Source organism: Phalangium opilio, unplaced genomic scaffold (assembly GCF_054372755.1).
Source record: "Phalangium opilio isolate 3A_F unplaced genomic scaffold, DU_Popi_V2 ptg000082l_1, whole genome shotgun sequence".
Lineage (NCBI taxonomy): Eukaryota > Metazoa > Arthropoda > Arachnida > Opiliones > Phalangiidae > Phalangium > Phalangium opilio.
Window position 1 is genome coordinate 11,784,744 of NW_028324189.1, and position 23,467 is coordinate 11,808,210.

Below are 23,467 nucleotides of genomic sequence, written 5' to 3' on the forward strand. Positions count from 1 at the left end.
TGGGAAACTCTAATAGCGGAAAGGTTTGAGGTTTTATAATTATGCAAATTATGATTGGGTATAATCAAAATTTTCTAAATAATAGAAAAGTTGATGAACATAAAAAAATTATTTACAATTAAAAAAAATAATCAGGTAATATTTTTGCACTTAAAACCCTTAAGCACTAAAACGAACCGTTTTCATTTTCAAAAACCGGAATTTGTTGTTTTTAAGTTTCAAAAACACATTTCTTTATCTTAATTTTTAAAACTATCTCAAAAGACTTTTAAATTCCTTAGCCCCGTCGCGCCTAGCGAGGTCAATAGAACTTGGGTTTTTTTTTTTTTTACTTTTAAATAAAACACCTTTGTTATTATTAAATGATTTTGATGTTCTTCAATTTTCTTTAAAACCAAATAAATTCAAATGACGTCACTATTAAATCATATAGGGCAGTGACGTAAGCAATGACGTAGTCGTACACTCATTTAAAATTCGATTCACGCACGTGCATGGTGCTAGTGATAAGTTCGAAAAATTTTATACAACATTTAATCCACCTTTTTATATGAACCCGGAAGTTAATAATTCAGTTTTGAAAAAAAAGTATAGTGACCTTAAGGCACAGTTAAATATTATTAACCATGCGCATTTAAATTAAGTAATATGTTAATCAGTTAAATTGTTCATTTAGTTCCGCTTGCTTTAAACGAAAAAAAAATTATTGACCATTACCAAGGCATTAACCTCATTAAATAAAGCGTTAAATTGTTGTTATTTTAATAATAAATATTTTTCTATAGAAGCATTACTCAATATTGGAAAATTTCTATTGATAGGTGGGTTTTTTCCGTTTTGCAGGAAATAGTAAGCCACTATAGATCAAGTTTTTATTTATCGAATTATGCGAAAAGATTCTTGGAAATTAAGGAAATATTCATTCACGGTTATTAAAGTCATTAGTGATTCTAGTGAATGGAACTAAAACTGATGCAGGAAAGGTAGTGATTCTAGTGAAAAACACTGAGTTCACTAGAAAACTGGCCAACGGGTTATTGAGGTGGTATTTTAAGGTGTTAATTAGTTTAGTCAATATGTGCAGAAATTTGTACGAGTTTAAAATGAACTCTCAATGAATATTGAACGATGGGTGTCGTACCGCGGATCCCAGACCCTTTTACCCCTAGTTGACCATTAGCATGGACTTGGTATTTCTACAGAGCACCAGAAAATAAGTCCACGACATTGACCTTAAAGGAATATATGTCATTTGCCCCCCTATTTTTAAACAGTGCTGATAAAATTAGAATGCCCTTGATATACTAGAATCCTGGCCACTTGTTTTCATACATTCTTGAATAAATAGGTCTATAATAATAAACTATAGATGGGACCTCAGAATACTCACAAACTTCAAGTTCCACTAATAAGTCCATTGTAGTGAAATTGTAAGGGCGTTTGATGAAATCTTAAACTTAAGGGGTAATACTGAGTATACCCATTCTGATATGATACACTAGCTTGGGGTTGTATGAATGTGTTTTGTCTTGTTTCGATGGTTCTAATCTCGGATTGTTCGCTAAGAGGGTGTTTTCTTGGTGGTACAACGAGTGGTACCACGTCTTTTTTGATAACCGCGGTAGTTTCGTACCGGTGTTGAGCGAAAGAAGCCTGGGCAAATGTTGCCACTGGGTATCTCAAATTAGTATTAGTTTCGATTGTAACCGTAGCAGCTTCTCTAATGCGTCTTACTGGTCTGGTATCATAACCAGGAACCCGGTAGGTATGATGACATGGTAAATGAAAGGCTGAACGATCAGTTACACCTGAATATTTACAACTTGTAAGATTCCTGCACGTATTAACCCTAAATTGCTAAGCCTAATTTTAGGGTTAGACTAACCATTTCCAGAGAGGCTACGACTATGTTGCAAAAACCTAGTTTCGTACGACACAAATCTTGTACTTTTGGGTGTATTACTTTGGTAGGTTTTACACGTGCCACATGTGCATGACCTTGACCTTGGTGACCTTTTAACCTCGGTGTAATTTGCTAGGTTCATAAGTAAAATTCAAAACGTTGCGATAAATGAAAAAAATTCAATATACCGGCAAATGACGTATCCTGCGACTTCAAACATTTTATAACACTCTGCAATCCTTCCTTCAATGGCACGTGTGAAATTGGTCCAACTGAAACCGTGTGTTCCGAACCATCTTTGTTAATAACCCTGCACCCATTTTCAAGGGAGGTATCCTGTTGTCGAGTATTCCCAACCAACTTATCAAATAGTGAAATCGGTGCGCCTGGATTCGAAGCCGTATTAAAAGCGGATGGAAAGACTCTTCTAGCAATTTCATCATGTCCCCATATCTTCCAGAAATCTTTGATGCATTTCTCCGAATTGGGATTCTGCAAACGTTCGAGGATATGCATGTAGCTCGTTGGTTTAATTTTGGTTAATTATTATAACCTTACCTTAAAAATGGTGTCAACTTTCTTCAAGTGTAACATGTTACAACCAGGGGCTTGTAACAAGTCCAAGACTGAGGTAAAGTACTGAGGGTCAGTTGTAGTTAGTTGTCCAACAGTGTCGTCGATATTTCTCTTCAGAAAGTCGCGGTACGGCAAAAACTTCGGCCGCAAGTACTTATTCTGAGAGATGATTCATGGATGGTTACTTAAGTGTTAAGACAAGGATGTTTAAGTGAAATTACTCAACTTTAATTTCATTCGGGATATCTTCGTGCCCTTGGATGTATTCATTTAGTGTGTCACCTTGAAATTCCATTATGGTTTCAACACATACATTTAGAATATTTTCAAGTAATTTTGAATCCATATCTACCACAAAATACTGCAATAATCAACCAAAATCTTTAATACAAGTTAATATTTAGTTCCTAAATGCTCCGTTACCGGTAATCTCTTTAGAACAGATGACGACCGTTTGTCCAAAATAATTTTCAACAAACTTTGAAAATGTCTGAAAATCCCTTCTTGCGTGTCACGTTGGTACAAAGTCAGTTCAACCACTGGTAAACAATTCCTGCTGTAAAATTCAGGCTTAATTAAATTCAAATAAACATTTTATTTGAATTTAATTTACCTTCCATTCTGAGGTAGCAATGTTATGTAGGTTTTGAACCCATGAACTACTTCTAAACACTCGTCAAAAAACAGGGCGTTTTGCAGGTTTTTTGAACCTTTATCAGCGGCAATCGAGCTTGTTGAGTTCATGACCTCTTTAGGTTGAAAATTACAATTACGAGGGGAACCATGATTGTCTGTGAAAGTTTTTATCGTTTCTTCCATAAATGGGAAAATAAAGGTCAAATGTTGTTTGCCAGCTCGAATTGAAAAACTTTTAATCGCCTGTTGAACGTTGTCGGGTAGACAACCAATTAGACCCATAGTTAAGAGATTCGCTTCGGGTTCTCTAGTATACATTGCAGCCAGTTGAACGACTGCTATCTGGAGGTAATTTTTAACAAATTAAACAGAATTTTTTAAATGTAATTAAAAGATATTGTCTGTATTGTGTTTAATGAAGATAAATGCTAATAAATACTTTAAACAAATATGAAATATATATTTTCTTTGTACTCAAATTTTAAAGGGACACTATCACGAATACGCTGCAAGTGCATTACTTTCAAAAAATATTTTTCAAACTATTTTATAAGGACCTTTGTTATTAGTAATTTAGCAAACACCTTTTTTAAAAACTTCTTCCAAAATGTCGAAGTCTTCAAATTTCACTTCTTCATAGTTGCCTCTATAGGAAATCGTTTCGAAATCCAATCGGTCCCACCATTAGTGACAATAAAAAAAAAGAACAAAGTTCCTCAATTCTCTATTAAATAAATAATTTAGTTTCGCAAAAAGGGGCAGATAAACAAAGAGTTGGAGATAGTATATACCTCGTTTTGTCATCAATTTGCATGATGCGTGAGATTGCGAGATCGCGTGCCTCGATCAACGCGAGCTAGCCCTTTATCCAAACCATCATAAGTTTATAATATATGTTCCATAAGTTTCTCATTGGTTAGAAACTGGGGCTTGTCATGAAGTGACGTAGGTCATAGATTCGAGGTAAAGCGACGCCTGGTGAGGCGCTGTCCAAGACTTAGTACAGACTAAATAGGAGCACAAGGGGATAATAGAAGAAGGATGACACTCTGTATCCTCTTAATACTTAAGTTATGTAACGTCATTCTTCCCAGGCTCACCCTTTTTGTTTGCTTACCCGCTCATCAAACTTCAGATGGGCATCGCACCGTAGGGTGAATTTAATAATTTTTGGCACTAAAACCCCAACAATCAACCCACAAACCTCGTCTTGGGATGGGACAAAAATCCGCAAATGCGTTTTGCCAAACAGTTAAGCGCTAATAGAGAAATGATGAAGGAACTATTTATCGCGTATGTGATTCGGTTTAGTAACCTTGCTCCAAATTTTCCGATGTTGGGAAGAATGACGTTACACTTACAAAGCTTTGTGGTACACTTCTCTCGAAGAGAAGTATTATACACTTCTGATAGGACCTAGATGGAAGTCCTGCAAAATTAACCAACCGAGTGTAGGACTTCATTTCTCGCGTCGTTCTCCCTCGAACTAGCATTACGTAGTATAGGTAGTGTCAGACTTATTGAATATATATTATAAACTTATGATACCATTTTTGAAAAGTTGGGTTGTTGGTCTTAGGACTGGAGCGAATTTGATGAAAAGGGAAGCCGCAATCAGGGGCAATTTTTACTACGATCCGTGAGAAGAAAGTCAGTGGTCAGCAGCTGTTTCTAATGGACCAACCAACGACGTGATAGACACGCGATATCATAGTTCGCTTTCATCTTAATATAAAGTTGGTTTTTTTATCCAAAACCAATAAAGTCCACAAAATAAACCTTTCTCTATTGCGTAAAAGAATTATTCCCGATACCATTACATATATAGAAGTTTGGGGTGATCTATCTCGATTTTATCCCACGTCACCCTGACTTGCTTTAATTGACCTACGCAGTTAATGATAACTACCCTATCTCAAAATTAACTTGTTTCTTGATATTTCTATTTAATGACGTGGGTGCTAGTATCTAAAAAACATTGTTTACGCTTAATTATATTTAGTGTTTAACTAACTCCAGCTTATTTACTTCATAGTACGTTATACTCTAGTCTATAAGCTATCAACAGTCGTGCACTGAGTGTAACGCGATACAGTACAAACCAAATCATGACGAATAAAAATTAACTTCATGCACACATACCCCAATTTTTTTTAAAAAATCAAATCTTCCTCTTCAAGTACTTGTTAGAGGGACTCAGGTTTTAGAGTGGTGGTAGTACCATTCGAGCTACAACTTGAGAGCCTGTCCGTGGCTCAACCTATCTCGTCGGCTATTGGTCTTCAAAGGAGCTCGCGATTTCAAGACAAGTGCTCTATATAGGGTAGCCACCCCGAAAGGGAGGCCAGAGAATCGTTATACTTCCTATATACAAAACAACAGCCTTCGCTTTTCCCACGATGTGACGTCATCATTAGGCTTAAGGCTACAGTGTATACCGTTCTACGTTTAATACCTACAAGCTCAATTTTCGGATATTTTCACAGAACTTCTCGAAATTACCACTTGTCCCAAAGTATTTTACCCCAATTTCATTTCAGCCAATCAACGAATGGTTTGCCCTGCTTATTTTCAGTTAGTTTTAGGCCTTACTGTTTTGTATCACCCGGCTTTGATACTCATGGCATCCTACAGGTAATTAAGAACACAAACAAGAACTAATAATTGAGTATTGGTAAGATAAATTAGGTTTCCCTGCTAGTATTGAATTCATTTGATGAGTTTTACTTCAACTAACAGGTTTCGCTTAACAAACAATAGAAGCTTATATCCAGGGTACAATTTAACAACTTTGTATTGGTACATCTAACTCAGTCAGAGTCGTGGATTATATTGAGGGATAGGGTAGACTCCGGGGATGATTGCAATGAAAACACCAGGGCCAGAGAATGAGCTATTGGTAACGTAAGCACCTGTTCCATTCTCAGCTCAATCGAAAATGTAAGGAACACCCCTCTGTACACCCCACGTACATCACCAAGAGGGGGAAATGGTAAACCCACCAAAAGACTAATGCCTGCTAATATAGATTTTGTTCTTCGACCCGAAATGATTACCAGAGTCGCTTCTGTTGAATTGTGACAGGCATCAACCCCAACTAGTGATTGGTGTATATAGAAATAGAACAGTAGACATTTGGGTAAACCCCCATATTGGCATTGTCTGATTTGTTTAGCGTATTGTTCAAGATTCAGGTCGCCCAAATGAAATTCTAATAACCACTTAAATATTATTATCATATTAGATTAACTTATAATAAAGATCCAGTTTCCCATAAGTTCATAATATATGTGCCATAGGTTTGTCACTGGTTTCTGAGAGCTTGTAATGAAGTTACATGGGTCAGGCGCTGTCAGAGGCTTAGTACAGACTAAATAGGACCTAGATGGAAGTCCTGAAAAACTAACCGAGTGTAGCCATTCAATTCTCGCTTGTCATTTTCGAACTAGCTCCCAGTAAGTAAGTCTCTAGCATTACGAGGTATAGGTAGTGTCATACTTATGGAACGTGTCTTATAAACTTATGGTAACGCTTTCAAAACACCTGTAGGGGGTTCTGATAAGTTTGGATTTAATTTATTTATGGCAGACTTATCAAACTTGCTAACTTTGTTAAGTGCAACTTTTACATTTGGAACTTAGGCTCAATTGGCTTTAAATGTATTCAAAGATACACGATTTCTTATCTAAAACCAAAAGAATTTCACATTTGAACTAAACCCACTTCAGTTAAATATTTAACGTATAGTAAAATATCTATGGTTTAATCCGCCCCCAAAGCAATTCTGTAGTTCGGGTATGAAAAGAAAATCTTATAAAATAGCTCTAAACAAAATGGAAAAGAAAAAAAAAACACTCCACCTTCGCAAAAGGTTAGTAAATTCGAGGGAACCAAAAAATCTGTTACAAGTATCTCAGAAGGCCTACTCTACCATCATAAGTACCTAACTATACTATTTCATTTCGAAATATAGTTCTAAAAACTATATAAGAACATGAGTAAAAGAAGAAAAAGGCTTATTACAGAGCGCGGGAAAATGAGAGATACCCTAGCTGCTTAGTCGGTGGAATCCTCCCGCTATTTTCTAAACTGAAGATTCTCCCAGCGCTAACCCTAACCAAGAAGCGATATCTAGTTTATTAGGGAGAAGGGATAAGATGCCTAAGTATTCGCGCGCCATAGTCCCAGTCCCCCTTTCAAAATACAAGGGGGGACGTAATAATAATAAAGTCATCTTTATTGACGATATTCTTTTTAGCTATGTCGCTAATTTACAAAAGAGTCGTCAGTTAAATTAAAATAAATTTAAATAATTACATAGGATAAAATTATGGAATTATAATTGTACTTCTAATTGAAGTACTTGTCTAGTTCTAATTTAAAATTTGTATATGTTGCTGAATTTTTTAAATCCATGGGTAGAGAGTTCCATAAAACTGCTCCCCTGAAGGATAGTCGATTTTTACTGTGGTTTGATTTTTGTGGGTTTAGATATAAATTTTGCTCCGTCCCACGCGTGTTGTGTTCGTGTACGTTGCACAGTTCTGTGAATATCTGACGAATGTAGGTCGGAACTTGGCCTCTCTTGGATTTAAAGTCAAAGCGTGCTAAATGAACTTTACGACGGGTTGCCAGTAAAGACCATGATAGATTCGCATGTACAAGGTTAGTGTTTGTCCGTTTCTTCACGCCAAGGATTATCTTTCCCGCGGTGTTTTGAAGCGTTTGTAGCTTTTGTAGTGAAGTAGAGCTTGCCGTCATGTAGAGGATATCTCCATAGTCGAATATTGGTAGTATCGCGGTTTTATACCATATGGCCAGAATAGATGGTGGAATGTGTGGCCTTAAATGCCGTAGAATGTAAATTCTCGATTTTATTTTACTTATGGTCGCTGCAATATGATCTTTCCACGCTATTTCCTCGTCGATTTTAAAACCAAGGTACGTTGTTACCCTAACCCTTTTGATTGTCGATTTAGGCAGTATCGTGATATTTTCTAAAGGAGGCCGGGCTATTTCGCCTCTCCTCAGTCGCAAAATACGGAATTTTCCTCATTCGCATCGCGCTGACGTAAGTTTTCAAGAGCCTATGAGATGCTGGTTGTAATTTAGAGGCGGGGATTAACTCAGGACCTACGTTTGGACTGGAGATAAAGCTGGAAATGTGGCGCGAACTTATACCTTCTCCCTAACATCACTAGATATCACTTCTTGCCCTAACTAAAGCCGAGATGGGAAAGGGGATATATATGTATTTAGGTAAGTAAGTTGCAGTAAGGGAAAGCTTGACCACTTTTTCCCTGAACGATCCGATGGGAAAGTAACATCTTGATTCGAAATAGAGACGGCAACTTGCTTGCTTGCTTTCCAGGCTCGCTTTTGCACGAACAATCATTAGTGTATCTTCCCTCGTACAACCTCGCCTTTCCCTCTCTTTTCTAATTTCATGTTGGGCAAGACCATTATGTAGGTTTCGCAAGAAGATCCCTCAAATTTAAAGGTGTACTTGATTGCTTAATACGTCTCATTGGATATTTTTAATGTCCGGTTTCAAAAATAACTCCATCGAATTATATCAAGATAACTGCTACATCCAAAATAATTTTAAAGAGATCATGGCTGATCATCTCAATTGAAATTCAAAAGGAAGGTCATTCTTGATTAAATCTATTAGCTTAACCTGTTCACGAAGGTCTATGAATTATACACGCGTACATTGTCTGAACACCTGCTCAAGTTTCAATATGTAATTAACAACTACATCATTATGATATTATTATAAAGTCACGCGCAAAGAGATAATAAAGAAAGGAAAAAAAGGAAAATTAAAATCAGAAAGCGATTAGTTTTAGTGCACTCATGATGTGTAGGATTTACTCAAGGGACTACTATGGGTAGATCGAGCAATAATGTTTCATTTCTAATTGTTTTCTTAGTTATTTGCATATTATGTAAGTATTTTTCTAAGTATTTGTTGAGGGGAAGAGAACGGGTGTCAATGTGTAAATTTCAATTATTGTGAGATGGGAGGATTTTTGTAGAGGGAAATGATATAATTTAAACATATAAATTGTGCACGAGAATCTGAACAATGTAATAAATTCTGCACGAGAATCTGAACAATGAAATAAATTCTGCACGATAATCTGAACGTCGAAATAAGTTCTGCACGATAATCTGAACATGGATTAACTAACGCTAGGGATTGTTCACTAACTGGGTTTCCCATGTAATTCTATCGCCAACTACATGTTCCGAATTATTCCTTGATTCCCCTCTTCATTCCCCCAATTTATTGGACCAAAACGGATGTAGATATAGCGCCATCTCTCGGCAAAATAAATCGTTTTTGCCCACTTTAGGCAGTATTTCAATTTTGACGTCATAGACCACGTGATATTTGGTCCAATTTTCTTATAACTTCCTGTTAGGGATAGTAGCTGCTGCTAGGGGGCGTTTGGAACATGCGTGCGTTATCTTTTTGGGGGAACGAACTATCCCTAGCGTTAGTTAATCCATGATCTGAACGTCGAAATAAATTCTGCACGATAATCTGAACGTCGAAATAAATTCTGCACGATAATCTGAACGTCGAAATAAATTCTGCACGATAATCTGAACGTCGAAATGTTTTGGTACAGAAAATGTAAACAGTTTATTTTATTTAGCTTCCGCTTATGGAATTTGCCAACCACCCCATAATGGAAACACCCGGAACATCTCAAGCTACCAATCAACCGATTTTCTCAACCGGACGAAACGGGCGACCACAAGTACAAACAAAGTCCTACCATGGCGACGCATCTACACCTTTACGAAAAAATTCGCTAAAATAGCCGGCAACAACGCCTTACTTTCCAACGTCAACGACATGTTGGTCAACAAGGCTGGTGGTGTCTCCAAGGCCTACACTTACGGGTACAGAAGAGGATACGGTGGTGGGTACGGAGGAGGAGGGTATGGTGGCTACCCGTACGGATATGGTGGATATAGCTACATGGCGCAACCCATTGTGTATTACGTCCCGGTTCAAACAGCCCAATACGCTGTCCCTGTTAACAATATATACGGATTCACGGGTGGTTTCGGGGACACTGTTAGCGATTCTGAACTTCTAGAACAATTGATTTCTTTGATACAAATAGCCTTGGATGAAGGTGGAGATAGTACGGGTAAATAATAAAAGATGTTTCAAAATAAATTTGTCTCTTTTTTTATTTCATTTGAATCGGTAGGTAATTACACTTGTAATTACTTATTCCTCGTCATAACTGTAACTATCATCAATAGCTCCCTGTACTAGGGTAATCAACGTTTCAAGAAGAGCATCGTTACTGACAGTTCCACCAAAAGAACTGGTAAAATCGAAGACACCAGTATCGTAAACGACTTGGGTTGGTTGCTCAATCACGTAGATAACTGGTTGTTGTTGGTAACTGTAACCTCCGTAGCCGTAACTTTGACGACCTCCGTATGAAGAGTAGCCTCCACGTCTAGGTTACAAGTTAAGGAAGATAAATTACCGCGAGATTACGGACTGTTACTCAAGGTTAGCCTCAATCTTATCGAGTAACCATTTTCAAATAGTAACTAGGAATGTATTTTGCAGTGGTTTTTAAATCAATATGACACCGTACCCGCAACCTCCATACGTATAAGCCCTAGAAACCTCCCCGGCACTGTAGGAAATCATATCATTCAGGTTTTCCAATAAAGCATTATTTCCCATGGCCATGGCAAATTGCAGGGTAAAATAATAAACAGATTGCCATGGCACATCATTAAGACCACCGGTTGGATAGCCTTGTTGAGGTTGGACGTGACGCTTCATCCGCTTCAACAATATCGATTGCGACTCATTACGTTTGTCAACAACCTCAATTCCTAAATACATTTTTCTCCTTGATTCGGCGTTAATTAAATGAGAGTATAATTAAGCTCTTACCTTGGATCGCGTTGAGTAAATATAGAATAGTTAAGATTAGAAATGAAGTAAAGGTTTTCATAATGAAATTTAAACGTATACGTCCTATATAATTACTTCTGCATTGACAGTTAAACGTATTTATGTTTCTGTAAGTTTCAACAATCCCTGACTTTCAGATTAAATGTCATCTTTCAAACAAACGTTTGTTCAAACAAAACTGACTTTGAATAATTTCCGAGAAGGTCTAAAATTTGTTTTGTACCTATTATATTTCTTGTTTTTCTTAACAACGTCAATGTTTACTACCTAATGACGTAAATGTTTTTAGTTTTGATGGAATTTTCTAACATGTACCAATAGAGAAACAGCGAGACGTTAAAATGTTTTCACAGAGAATTAGAAATTGCATTAAATTTGTTAAATCAGGGATAGATTTAATTTTAGAAGTAGGAATGGAGAACAGAGTAATCTGGGCGCGCGTCAAAGTCCCGGACCCCCTTCCAAGGGACGGGGGGTATGAAAGAAGAGGTAGGTCATAGCGACAGAGGTAAAAATGAATTACGTATTTTTCGCCGTCCCCGTCAGCAACGTCATTAAAACGTAGTTTAAGTGAGCCAATAAGACAATTGAAACTTTTCGTTACGTGTTGGAGGGAGGGGCTCTATACTGGGCTATGAGTCGGACTGAAGTAAATACTAACCGTTCTCCATTCCTACTCCTAAAATTAAATCTATCCCTGGTTAAATATAATATTATTGCAATATCATGGTCGCCAAATAACAATCGGGGGTTTGGATATTCTAGTAGCGTCATTGGGTATTCACTTGCCATTCCTTCGCGTATACAAATATTAGAGATTGACGTTAAAGTATTAGTTTATCACGTAAGTTGGGGAAACTAAGTTGAATGTATCTGATATAAAAACCCACCCTCTTGTATTGGAATTTCCAATCTTGACCTACTGTCTTTTTCTTTCGGAATTTACAATGTGCTCGAAGCTCTCTATCTCTCGCTACAATAGAGTTCAATACAACTAACTATATTTCTCCTCAATTACAATTGCAATGTAGTTTCTGACTGAAACGAACATGGGGGAAATAATACTTCTTGACATTTCATATTTCAAGTTCTTAATAATTCAAAGGGATACTTAAATGATAGAAAAAAAAATTCTCATGAAGCACTCAAATTTAACAAAGAATAGTGTAAAATTTATCTTACGATGAAAAATGATAAGGACTTGATAGAACAGTATAGTATCTCTTCGGACCAAATTCAAACAACACTATCAGTGAAACATTATTTATTGGGTTTTCGAAATAGAAAGATACTTAGAGTTCAAATCTGTATCACACTTTTCTCAATTACAGGGCCTTATCAAGGCATATAAAACGACTTTCGCAACCAAAAATCTGTTCACATTCAATCAACCTTTGGCTTCTAAATGGTTCACCAAATCATATTGTCGAAATGACTTTCCTGAAGAAACCAGAAAGCATCAAGTGTCCGATTATTGTGACCATGGTCATGGGCACCGCGTTTTTAGTGTTATATTTTTTAGTTATTTATCCTAGCCAGTGCAGGGAACACGAACGTGAACATCAGGACGACAATAAAACAACCTCGATCAATGTTACCAACTTCCCAAGGGACTCTGTCACAACAGACCTCAACTTAGTGGAAACGAATGACGCCATAGCCCCGAAAAAGAAGTTAATCTGCCTGGAAAATGCGACTCATTTTAACGGCTATTGCATTCGATATTACGTCCTAACATCCAATCAGATGGTACGTCGCGATAACAGCGTGACACTAACGACCCAGGGAACGATTGAAGACTTAAAACATCTGGAGGAACTATGCCAAAGATGGCAGGGACCAATTTCAGTCGCGATTTACACTCCAGGACACGATTACTACGAGGTACTTCGTAAAGTCAAGATGATGACCCTTGACACTGATAACAGTTGTATCAGTAAGTGGGTTGACCTGCACATCTTTTATGACGTGAAATATAAACCGGAAGTTGATCAAGTACTCCCTCAGTCAAATGAAAGTTATTTCCTCATGAACCAGTTAGCTTTTCCTATCAATTTTGGACGAAACATCGCGAGAAATCTCGTGTACACGGATTACGTATTACCAGTGAACATTGATATGTATCCCAGTGTTGACATAATTCCTGGGTTCATTAGCATGATCAAACGACACTATAAGGAATTCAAAAATCAGAAGTTGGTGTTTATGGTACCTTTGTTCTCTCTCTACCCGAATACAACGATGCCTCTAAACAAATCGCAGTTGTTACAACAATGCCGCGTTGGTAAAGCGGTTGATTACGTGAATTTTATTTGTGAAAGTGAATGCAACAATAATACCTATTTAAAACGGTGGTTGCGAGCTAAAAGTGTAAATGATAGCCACAACACATTGGACGTATTTCCGTTGAGCAGTGTTGAAAATAGGATTAGCAAACACGGATTTTACCAACCATTTTTTATTGGTAAAAATGTAGAAATACCCGCGTTCGACGAAGATAAAACATTCAATGGATTCTTCGACAATACAAGAGTGGTAAGAACGTTTTTCTTTGACACTTCAGAGTACCATTTTCCAAGATATACCCATGATTGCATAGAATATCTCTTTAAGTACTCGGCCTTAACAGATACTAAATTCTATTTTTCTATTTTCTTAACAGATAATGGAGATGTGTGTAAAAGACTTTAAAATGCACCTGCTGGACAACGCGTTCTTAGTTCAATATCCAGGGACCAAGTACGACGCGGAGGTCTTACCACACTTTGATCGTGTTCCTGAAAATTATTTTCATCGCTTGAAAAAACTAGGCGATAAATACGCTAACAACTCTTGCTACACGACGGTAGATAAATAAATAATATTTAAATTTTAAATGTAAATAGTAAACTCCTTTTAATATAAATGTAAAGAATTTGTGAATATTTAACTTTAAATTTCATCAAGACAGTCCCAAAATAAGCAAAGAAAATAAAATGTTCTTGATGATGTTTGTTTTATTTGAATTTAAAAAAAAATAAAGAAAACTAAATCATTTCAATCTTAATTCGAAATATCGTCTGTGCAAAGGTATTGGGAACAATGTTCAATTACTTTTAAGCCTATAGAACGATTTCAACTTAATACGGGAGTTACTTGAAGTTATCAAATTTTCTGCAAGCTCCTTCTATCACTAGTCATCACGATGGGAGGATTTAAACTTACCAGGAAAATTACGTTTTACGCAATAATATGTCTGGTATCCGCATTATTCTTCCTCTTTGCTAACATGGCAGTTTTCGGGATTTATGGTACTAATTTGAAAGATTATGTCGGTGAAAGCAAGTTTAGATATAGAGAAGAATCTGAAGCGGAAAATGAGGTAAATTCGACTGCATGTTTGGAAGGAAGGTACGTCCGAGGGTACTGTATTATCCCTAACTATTTAAACCCAAGTCGTTGGGTGGACTACAAAAAGAGTATTACAATAACAACCCAGGCAACAGTGGAATTTTTAGATCACTTGGAAAAAATGTGTTTGAGCTGGCAAAATCCGATTTCGGTCGCCGTCTACGCCCCTGGTTTTGATTTACACGATGTCGGTTACAAAATGGCTTACTTGAAGTCGTGTTTAAGTGGTTGCGTCAAGCAATGGGTCACCTTACACTTGTTCTATGACGCGGATCATCAACCGGTCAAGGCATCAAAGAGAATGCCAGGTTATTGTAAGGAACCCTTACCGGAAGTTAACACGACATACAGTTCACTTCACGACCTTCCTTACCCCATAAACATTGCACGTAACCTGGCGAGAAAATACGCTAGAACCGAATACGTTTTCCCATTGGACATTGAGTTGTTTCCGAGTGTCAACATCACCGACCGTTTCCTGAACATGATTAAACGCCACAAAAACGTCAACGAAAAAACGTCGATGTATGTCCTTCCACTATTCGAACTGACACCGGATGTGAAGACGTTACCTCGTACCAAATCAGAGCTAGTTCAACTTTACAAGGAACGAAAAGCCTTAACCTTCCAATTGTACAAGTGTGACCCTTGTCATAGAATACCCAAATTAGCGTCTTGGTTGAATACTAAAACCAACGAGACCAAACTAGACATTTTCACAACGACCAAAAGTGAGAATAGGGGAAGTGAATTCATCTTTTGGGAACCGTTTTTCATTGGATTAAACTCTGCTATTCCTCAATATGACGAGAAACTAACTTGGAATGGACTTATGGACAAGATGCAAATTGTAAGTACACGTTAAGGGACCATACGTCGTACCGAGATTTTTGGAGTAACCATATCTTATCGTTGCAGATGATGGAAATGTGCCTGCTTGACTTTGATTTTCATATCTTGGACAATGCGTATTTGGTTCATAGTCCGGGTTTAAAATACGTCAGCGAAACATACTCCAATAAGGACATCAAATACGTTGAGCGTAACGACAAACGTTTCATCGAACTTTCTAACCAACTAAAGGAATATTATGGAAAAGATAATGTCTGTTTTAGACATCACTAATAGCAGAAGTGAGATGAGACTAGAAGTGAAGGGCTCTAGCATTGATAGTAGATCCTGGCACTAGTGAACAAATTTGAGGATTTTATGCCGCTTCCCACGCGCTAAAACTGGAGAGAAAAAAATTGGTCGAGTTCCAAAAACATTTCCTACCCCCTTCCCCTCAACCTAAAGCGGCCGAACACGGACCCTGCTCCTTGAATCTAGTTCGGCCGTCTACCACCGCGAGCGTCTCACGTTTTGGAGGGAAAATTCAGAAACCGCTACTAGAGGGCCAACCGCTCTTGTGTTATCAAGAATTTTCACCTTCGCCGAGTGAAGAATTTGGTTAGCTCAGTACTTCTGGTCTCATCTCACTTCTGCTAATAGTGCTAGTCAAAATATAAAGTCCGTCAAAAACTCAAAGGCTTTGTGAAAATTTGAAATGATTTTATAAAGTATTTTAAATAAAAATACCAAACACTAATTTGATCACTAGTGTTTGATTAAAAGCCTAGCATTTAGTCCCAATCCAAATCTAACCATTAATAATTTTATTAAAAGATATTAGTTCTAGTTTATATTTAATGTAAATTGGCAACATTTTTATTCAGATGGATTCTGACTCCTAGATAAAACTCTGAAGGAAAATTTTGTAGCATGGTTGTCAGATTTCTTTGAGTTCCTGCTCCTTGGGTCCGGCAGTGCTTACTGCCTCCATGCTACAAGCCCCTACCATTATCTTGGTAAGATAGAATGTTAACAAAAGTCACTTTATTGTATTCTTGCGAGGAGAGGAGTCAATTCCCGGGGTTTCTCCAAAGTGTTTCGAATAAATAAAACTTCAAACTAAACAGTAAGTTTTTTGTGATTAATAATTCCCTAATTTAAGAATTTTAAAGACGAAGATCAAATAAATGTGATTCAATTTTGAATGAAACAAAAATTACTGAAAATATTATTTTCATTTAAAAATTAAAAATAACAATTAAAATATAATAATGACAAGTGACAATTCTGGCTAACATTTACCCTTACTTTAAATTTAGTTTGAAATTCCGCCTATGTAAAGGAAATATCATAAGTTTAAAAGATATGTTCCATAAGTATGACACTACCGATACTTCGTAATGCTAGAAACTTACTGAACGCGAGAATTGACAACACTCGGTTTTGCAGTCCATCTTCCTATTTAGTCTATACTAAGCCTTGACAACGCCTCACCAGGCGTCGCTTTACGAGAATCTATGACCTACGTCATTTCATGACAAGCTCCAGTTTGTAACCAGTGACAAACTTATGGAACATAAATTATAAACTTATGGTAATATGAACTATGTTCGAGTGTATTTAAGCGGACCCTCCGAGATATCTCGGAGGCTCCGATTTAAGTGTGTAGAACGATTACAATTTTGTAAAGAAGATAATTAAAGCAATTATATTTTTCAGGAGCAGCTCATAATCCAAAGTTCCTTTTCCTTTTTATCAAGATGAAAATACTTAGATCTCATAAAAAACTTATATTTTTCGCGACCATCTTGCTGGCATCTGTACTATTATTACTCTTTGCCGTTTTTAAAATTCAAGATACACACTTAGAAAACGATATCGATAAACATAAGCTTATATTACCTGGAGACTCTGACGTATGTTTAGAAGGGAAGTACGTCAATGGGTACTGCATTTTACCTAACTATTTAAATCCTAGTAGTTGGGTGGACTACAATAAAAATGTCACAATAACAACCCAGGCAACAGTGGAATTTTTACATCACTTGGAAACAATGTGTCTGAGATGGCAAGGTCCGATATCGGTCGCCGTCTACGCCCCTGGTTTTGATTTACACGATGTCGCCTACAAAATGGCCTACATGAAGTCGTGTTTAAGTGGTTGCGTCAAGAAATGGGTCGCCTTACACGTGTTCTATGACGCGGATCATCAACCGGTCAAGGCATCAAAGATAATGCCCGGTTATTGCAAGGAACCCTTACCGGAAGTTAAATCGACATACATTTCACTTCACGGCCTTCCTTACCCCATAAGCACTGCCCGTAACATAGCAAAAAAGTACGCTAGAACCAAATACGTTTTCCCGTTGGACATAGAATTGTACCCGAGTCTCAACGTCACAAACCGTTTCCTGAACATGATTAAACGCCACAAACACGTGAACGAAACAAAATCGATGTATGTCCTTCCATTATTCGAACTAACCCCGGATGTGAAGACGCTACCCCGTACTAAATCAGAGCTAGTTCAACTTTACAAGGAACGAAAAGCCTTAACCTTCCAATTGTACAAGTGTGACCCTTGTCATAGAATACCCAATTTGGCGGCTTGGTTAAATGCTAAATCTAATGAAACCACACTAGACATTTTTACTACATCCAAGAGTGAGAATAGGGGAGGTGATTTCATCTTTTGGGAGCCATTTTTCATTGGACTAAACTCTGTGATTCCTCAATATGACGAGAAACTAACTTGGAATGGATTTAGGGACAAGATGCAAATTGTAAGTACATTAGGTTATTACGAATTTGAGTTGAAATCAGGGACCTACGTCGTACAGGGTAAGTAACCGAGCTTTTGGGGTAACTTTCTTATCATTGCAGATGATGGAAATGTGCCTGCTTGACTTTGATTTTCACATCTTGGACAATGCGTATTTGGTTCATAATCCGGGTCTGAAATTCAACAAAGATACAAACCCCATTAAGGACATTAAATACATTGAGCGTAACGATAAACGTTTCATTGAACTTTCTAAAGAACTAAAGGAGTATTATGGAAAAGATAATGCCTGTTTTAATCATCGCAAATAGTGTAATTCAAAATATAAAGTCCATTAAACTTTTATGAAAATTTTGACAATGATAAAACATTAATTTCACCAAAAGTCATTAAATTAATAAAAAAATATATATTATATAATAAACAATTAAAATAAATATTGTCACGTGACAAATATGGCCAACATTTACCCTTACTTTAATCTTAATTTGAAATGTCATCAATGTAAAAGCAATATGAACTATGTTCAAGTACATTTAAACCAATAGAACGATTTCAACTTTGAACAGAAGATAAAACTGATTATATTTTTCAGAAGCGGATCCAATGTTTCTTTTTTATTATTTATCAAAATGAAAAGATTTAAATTGACTAAAAAACTTAGATACTTCGCTACCATCTTTCTGGTATCTGCAATATTATTACTCCTTACTAATATAGCCCTTTTTGGAACTCAAATAACACACTTGGAAAATGATGTCGGTAAACATAAGATTAGAATTCGAGGGGAATCTGACCTTTGTTTGAAAGGGAAGTACGTCAATGGGTACTGCATTATACCTAACTATTTAAAGTCTAATATTTGGGTGAAGTACAAAAAAAGTGTCACAATTACCACCCAGGCATCGGTGGACTTTTTACACCACTTGGAAATAATGTGTCTCAGATGGCAAGGTCCGATATCGGTCGCCGTCTACGCCCCTGGTTTTGATTTTCAATATGCCGTCTCCAAACTGGTCTACTTGAGATCGTGTTTAAGTGGGTGCGTCAAGCAATGGGTCACCATACACGTGTTCTACGACGCGGGTCATCAACCGGTCCATGTATCAAAGAGAATGTCCGGTTATTGTAAGAAACCCTTACCGGAATCTAACCCGACATACACTTCACTTCACAACCTTCCTTATCCAATAAACATTGCCCGTAACCTAGCGAGAAAGTACGCTAGAACCAAATACGTTTTCCCATTGGACATTGAACTGTACCCGAGTGTCAACGTCACAAACCGTTTCCTGAACATGATTAAAAGCCACAAACACGTCAACGAAAAGACATCGATGTATGTCCTTCCATTATTCGAACTGAACTCATATGTGAAGACCTTACCCAGTACCAAATCAGAGCTAGTTCAACTTTACAAGGAACGAAAAGCCTTAACTTTCCAGTTGTACAAGTGTGACCCTTGTCATAGAATACCCAAATTGGCGGCTTGGTTGAACACTAAATCTAACGAGACCACATTAGACATTTTTACTACGACAAAGAGTGAGAATAGAGGACACCCATATCGCTATTGGGAACCTTTTTTCATTGGGCTAAACTCTGCGATTCCTCAATTCGACAAGAAGTTAACTTGGAATGGACTTTTGGACAAGATGCAAATTGTAAGTATACTAGGTTATTTTTGGTTAGGTTGCGCGATTATTCACTGCCGTACGAGGTTCCCAATAACGGCAGATATTAGTTTCAAGGTCAGTCAGTAAATGAAGTATTTTGGAATAATTTTCGTTCCATTGCAGATGCTGGAAATGTGCCTACTTGATTTTGATTTTCACATCTTGGACAATGCCTATTTGGTGCACAGTCCGGGTTTAAAATTCAACAAAGAAACAAACCGCAATAAGGACATACCATACTTGGAGTATAACAAACAACGTTTCACAGAACTTTCTAACCAACTAAAGGATTTTTATGGCAAAGATAATGCCTGTTTTCAGATAAAACATTAGTCGAGGTCGAAATTTTAAACCATTCATGATTCAACCCTTAGCGAAAAATTTTATTTATTTTCTAGACCCTACCAATTTGGTAATAATAAAGCTGAATAATTTTTTCAATCACTAGTATTTGAATATGAGACTACCATTTATAAAAATATTTTCAGCTATTTGTTAAATTAATTACTTCAATAATTAGTTTCAACCAAACCATTGAAAAGACAACTCACCATAATTAATTCCAAGATGGCTGAAACTCGAAGATTTCAGCACGCGGCCTTTCCTTTTTCTCGAAATGATCCTCATCTTGATTTAAAGCAGTCGCGTTTGAAAATCGAAATACATCACGACAATTAAAGTCAATCGGGCCAAGGAAACACGATTAAAATACCGAATTTCATTCCCGTTTATTACTTAAACTCTTATAACTAAACAACGCACGAAAAATTAAGCATAATTGCCATCAAAGACGAAGCCAATCTTTTCTGTCGAACTCAATTAATAATCGCTAACGAGGTCGGCTGCCGCATCATGAGTCATGGCTCTCGGGTAGCCGGAGCGGGCGGGAGCGAGAGGTGGAAGGGGGAAGTAACCATGCAATGTAAAGGTATAATAAAAATTTCCCGCCAAAATTAAAAAAAAAGGCTGTTCATATTCCGAAATTTAATTAAGAATATTTTTCGTATTATTTACATCTTGAACATAATTTAACTTGACAAATTAATTTGATAATTTTATCAGTTAAGTCAAAGCTATTCATTTTATTTTTACAAATACATTTAGCCGCGTAAAAATATTTTTATGGGTTTTGGAAGACTCATTTTATAAAGGTCCTGTTTTGGTGGTAAATTTATTTTACATTTTGGGCCTTGGTTACTTAATTAAAGGCTTAATTGAATTAAGGATCATAAAAGGAACTCGAAGGACTTCTTGGATATATCTTATTCGTCATGAACATATCATGATCACGTAAGAAAAACAATGGTGGTGAAGGCTCCCGTGGTGGTCTTAAAGTGGCCATCAACAGCCGGTCAAATCGTTCGTCCCTCTTGTAGAAAATTGGTGGTAGTTTATAGAAGACCAGCCCAGCGACAACGGCTATCAGACACCCCAAAACAATCAAAGTTATCCCTACAGGATATGTAGGCTGGATTGACTTGGTACCTAGATGGACAGGTTAAAAATTACAATGTTTGAAAAACCAACAATCCGTGAAGCTGTACGTCACGATTTGAAGGACTTATGATAGCAAATTCGTTACACCATAAGTTTATAAGATATGTTCCATAAGTATGACTTCGTAATGCTAGAGACTTACAACGAGCTAATTCCAGAACGACGCGAGAACTGACTACACTCGGTTTTGCAGTCTGTACTAAGCCTTTGACAGCGCCTCACCAGGCGTCGCCTTACTAGAATCTATGACGTTTCACCTACGTCACTTTAAGACAAGGTCTCAGTAACCAGTGACAAACTTATTTAACGTATCTTTTGAACTAATGGTACAGAATTTGATGTTTCAACCCACAAATTTATTGAAACATAGGCCTATTATCATTTATGGTTAGTATGTGACAACCGTAAGATGGATTGCGTAATTAAAGTGTTTGTGACAAAAGAATTCATTTGGGGTAATAAAACTTTGGACTGCATACTCTCTTTACAAAAGATATGAAGGAGGAGTGGCAAACGCGTGACATATTTGAAACTAGGTTACCACGCTACAAGTAGGGATACGTTTAGGACCTTCATTTGAAGAAGCAATTAATAACTCTGGACCTGGGACCAAAAGTCGCCCTTAATATTTTGACACGAGCTCATTTCTCCTCCCATTAACCTTTCGAGTTTTATCCAAAAATGAAAAATATGGCCATAAACTAAAATTAGAAATGGATAGTTTAACTTCAAAATGGTTGGGACACACTGCCTATCCTTAATGAAAACATTATATCTAAAAACTATTTTTGGCCCTGGTAATTAAATTGATTGTTACTAAAACCGGTATATTAAATAACGGTGTATAATTTTAGACCAGATTTTTGGTTTTGGGCGTCAACTTGCTCGTAAAAGCCAGGTGATATTTATGGTTGTAGTTAATTACATTTAGCCAATTAGTAGCGTTATTATTAGACCCGAATCAAGTCTCATTAAGAAGATCCTAGTGATTTATACGTCCATAATTTGAAGTAAAATACGTATCGTTTTACTTCATGGGTTTAGACTAATACTAGAAACTACTTGAATGGAAAGATTTTACTTCAAATTACAGATGTCTGTAAGTGTAAGTCACTTGAGATAAGTACAATGGGACATTCGGAGACACTGCACGATTAGTCCGTATGAAATAGAGCGAAACTCTATGAGATGAATCGATAAATGTGTAGGGTTTAAGAATGGTTTATGTCAACCCTTGTTTACGAGGATCTACAGCTTACCTTCCCCTCAATTAATTGAAAAATTAATTCAACCCTGGTTTATCAGCTTAAACAGTTTGCCTTCCCCTCAATTAAATTAAAAATAATTACAAAGAATTATTGACTTACAGTCCAAGTACTTTGAGCAGACCTTATTTAAGTAGGTACTCCCAGGAGCCATTATCCATGGATCTTCCTTCAAGTTCTCAAATACAACTCATATTCAACGACTTCTGGTCCCGAAGAATTGAAGAACACGTCTAGACACGGCGAAGGACTCTCAACCATAAATTACAGTATTCAAATCGGTTCTTGAAATTGACACGTGCGAGGACATTCCTCAGAAAGATTATGACGTCAACTGTCTCAAGAACCAATCAGGGTACTAGCTTCCTATACAGTTAGGTTCTCAGACCCCGCTACAGCGAAAACTGGAACAACTAATAAGGGTTAAATCTGAATTGAACTTCCTCAACCTAGATCGTACTGCCGTAACCGACGCTTAAGGTTTGAAAGAATTCCGACGTCCACTAAAGCTGTAAAGCAACGTTGTCATGGTAGCAAAGGGTACCCCTTTGTCAACCATGCGTTACCTAAATTCTGAGTAGTCCGTTCACTGCCCTAGACATGTGACACGCTCGCTACTCGAAAGAACCGGATGGTAAAAGTAACGAGGCTTCTTGCGAAACCACGAAAACATTGATCCAATCCGGTTAAGCTGGGAAACTCTGACCCCTCTTAGTTAATTCGTTAAGCCTAACCGACTCTAACATTCTGAGTAAAATCAATACTTAGGTGTTGCTTTATTGCTGTGTTTCCGGAAACAAAACTTACTTACTTGGAAAGTTCGCGGAACACTCACAATTTCACTTTAAATTTGGCTATATAATGCAAACTTCCAAGAACATCAATTTCATGAAAATATTTATATTTATTACATGGCATTAATAAAACCAATATATATTAACTATG

At 37.0% G+C, this 23,467-nt stretch overlaps 7 protein-coding genes across 17 annotated transcripts; 4 read left to right on the forward strand and 3 right to left on the reverse strand.

Moving 5' to 3' along the window:
• Positions 1 to 68: 68 nt before the first annotated feature.
• On the reverse strand, positions 69 to 20,611 carry LOC149651709 (uncharacterized). Of its 3 annotated transcripts, none has more exons than XM_089848730.1 (8): positions 20,312 to 20,611; positions 3,093 to 3,457; positions 2,903 to 3,032; positions 2,706 to 2,840; positions 2,462 to 2,638; positions 2,092 to 2,395; positions 1,886 to 2,035; positions 69 to 1,808 (listed from the first exon to the last, which is right to left on the reverse strand). In XM_089848730.1, the coding sequence occupies exons 1-8, from the start codon at positions 20,312 to 20,314 to the stop codon at positions 1,396 to 1,398; spliced, it is 1,677 nt and encodes a 558-aa protein (XP_089704856.1). In that variant the 5' UTR covers positions 20,315 to 20,611; the 3' UTR covers positions 69 to 1,395. The 3 variants fall into 3 exon arrangements, with proteins under 3 accessions (XP_089704856.1, XP_089704855.1, XP_089704857.1); XM_089848729.1 differs by having other exon boundaries at positions 2,903 to 3,035; XM_089848731.1 differs by lacking the exon at positions 20,312 to 20,611 and adding an exon at positions 3,700 to 4,940 and having other exon boundaries at positions 2,903 to 3,035.
• Positions 7,115 to 10,316, forward strand: LOC149651710 (uncharacterized). Of its 6 annotated transcripts, none has more exons than XM_089848739.1 (3): positions 7,115 to 8,056; positions 8,119 to 9,066; positions 9,784 to 10,316. In XM_089848739.1, the coding sequence occupies exons 2-3, from the start codon at positions 9,006 to 9,008 to the stop codon at positions 10,293 to 10,295; spliced, it is 573 nt and encodes a 190-aa protein (XP_089704865.1). In that variant the 5' UTR covers positions 7,115 to 8,056; positions 8,119 to 9,005; the 3' UTR covers positions 10,296 to 10,316. The 6 variants fall into 6 exon arrangements, with proteins under 6 accessions (XP_089704865.1, XP_089704866.1, XP_089704864.1 ...); XM_089848740.1 differs by having other exon boundaries at positions 8,147 to 9,066; XM_089848738.1 differs by having other exon boundaries at positions 7,115 to 7,780; positions 7,847 to 9,066.
• LOC149651711 (uncharacterized) lies at positions 10,313 to 12,279 on the reverse strand. Of its 2 annotated transcripts, XM_089848745.1 has the most exons (5): positions 11,972 to 12,279; positions 11,265 to 11,348; positions 11,061 to 11,188; positions 10,753 to 10,999; positions 10,313 to 10,608 (listed from the first exon to the last, which is right to left on the reverse strand). In XM_089848745.1, exons 3-5 carry the CDS (start codon positions 11,119 to 11,121, stop codon positions 10,371 to 10,373), a joined length of 546 nt encoding a protein of 181 aa, XP_089704871.1. In that variant the 5' UTR covers positions 11,122 to 11,188; positions 11,265 to 11,348; positions 11,972 to 12,279; the 3' UTR covers positions 10,313 to 10,370. The 2 variants fall into 2 exon arrangements, with proteins under 2 accessions (XP_089704871.1, XP_089704870.1); XM_089848744.1 differs by lacking the exon at positions 11,972 to 12,279 and having other exon boundaries at positions 11,061 to 11,531.
• On the forward strand, positions 12,428 to 16,059 carry LOC149651712 (uncharacterized). Its single transcript, XM_089847164.1, has 4 exons — positions 12,428 to 13,616; positions 13,744 to 13,937; positions 14,223 to 15,321; positions 15,390 to 16,059. Exons 1-4 carry the CDS (start codon positions 12,513 to 12,515, stop codon positions 15,594 to 15,596), a joined length of 2,604 nt encoding a protein of 867 aa, XP_089703290.1. The 5' UTR covers positions 12,428 to 12,512; the 3' UTR covers positions 15,597 to 16,059.
• Positions 16,057 to 18,452, forward strand: LOC149651713 (beta-1,4-glucuronyltransferase 1-like). Of its 2 annotated transcripts, none has more exons than XM_089848736.1 (3): positions 16,057 to 16,428; positions 17,022 to 18,085; positions 18,186 to 18,452. In XM_089848736.1, exons 2-3 carry the CDS (start codon positions 17,063 to 17,065, stop codon positions 18,393 to 18,395), a joined length of 1,233 nt encoding a protein of 410 aa, XP_089704862.1. In that variant the 5' UTR covers positions 16,057 to 16,428; positions 17,022 to 17,062; the 3' UTR covers positions 18,396 to 18,452. The 2 variants fall into 2 exon arrangements, with proteins under 2 accessions (XP_089704862.1, XP_089704863.1); XM_089848737.1 differs by lacking the exon at positions 16,057 to 16,428 and having other exon boundaries at positions 17,080 to 17,218; positions 17,284 to 18,085.
• LOC149651714 (beta-1,4-glucuronyltransferase 1-like) lies at positions 18,602 to 23,462 on the forward strand. Of its 2 annotated transcripts, XR_016371322.1 has the most exons (3): positions 18,602 to 19,748; positions 19,884 to 20,172; positions 20,249 to 23,462. XR_016371322.1 is itself a non-coding variant. In XM_089848735.1 (2 exons), exons 1-2 carry the CDS (start codon positions 18,717 to 18,719, stop codon positions 20,091 to 20,093), a joined length of 1,242 nt encoding a protein of 413 aa, XP_089704861.1. In that variant the 5' UTR covers positions 18,602 to 18,716; the 3' UTR covers positions 20,094 to 20,201. The 2 variants fall into 2 exon arrangements, 1 of the variants encoding a protein (XP_089704861.1); XM_089848735.1 differs by lacking the exon at positions 20,249 to 23,462 and having other exon boundaries at positions 19,884 to 20,201.
• LOC149651715 (uncharacterized) lies at positions 20,980 to 22,756 on the reverse strand. Its single transcript, XM_089848747.1, has 2 exons — positions 22,625 to 22,756; positions 20,980 to 21,245 (listed from the first exon to the last, which is right to left on the reverse strand). The coding sequence occupies exons 1-2, from the start codon at positions 22,674 to 22,676 to the stop codon at positions 20,980 to 20,982; spliced, it is 318 nt and encodes a 105-aa protein (XP_089704873.1). The 5' UTR covers positions 22,677 to 22,756.
• Positions 23,463 to 23,467: the final 5 nt, after the last annotated feature.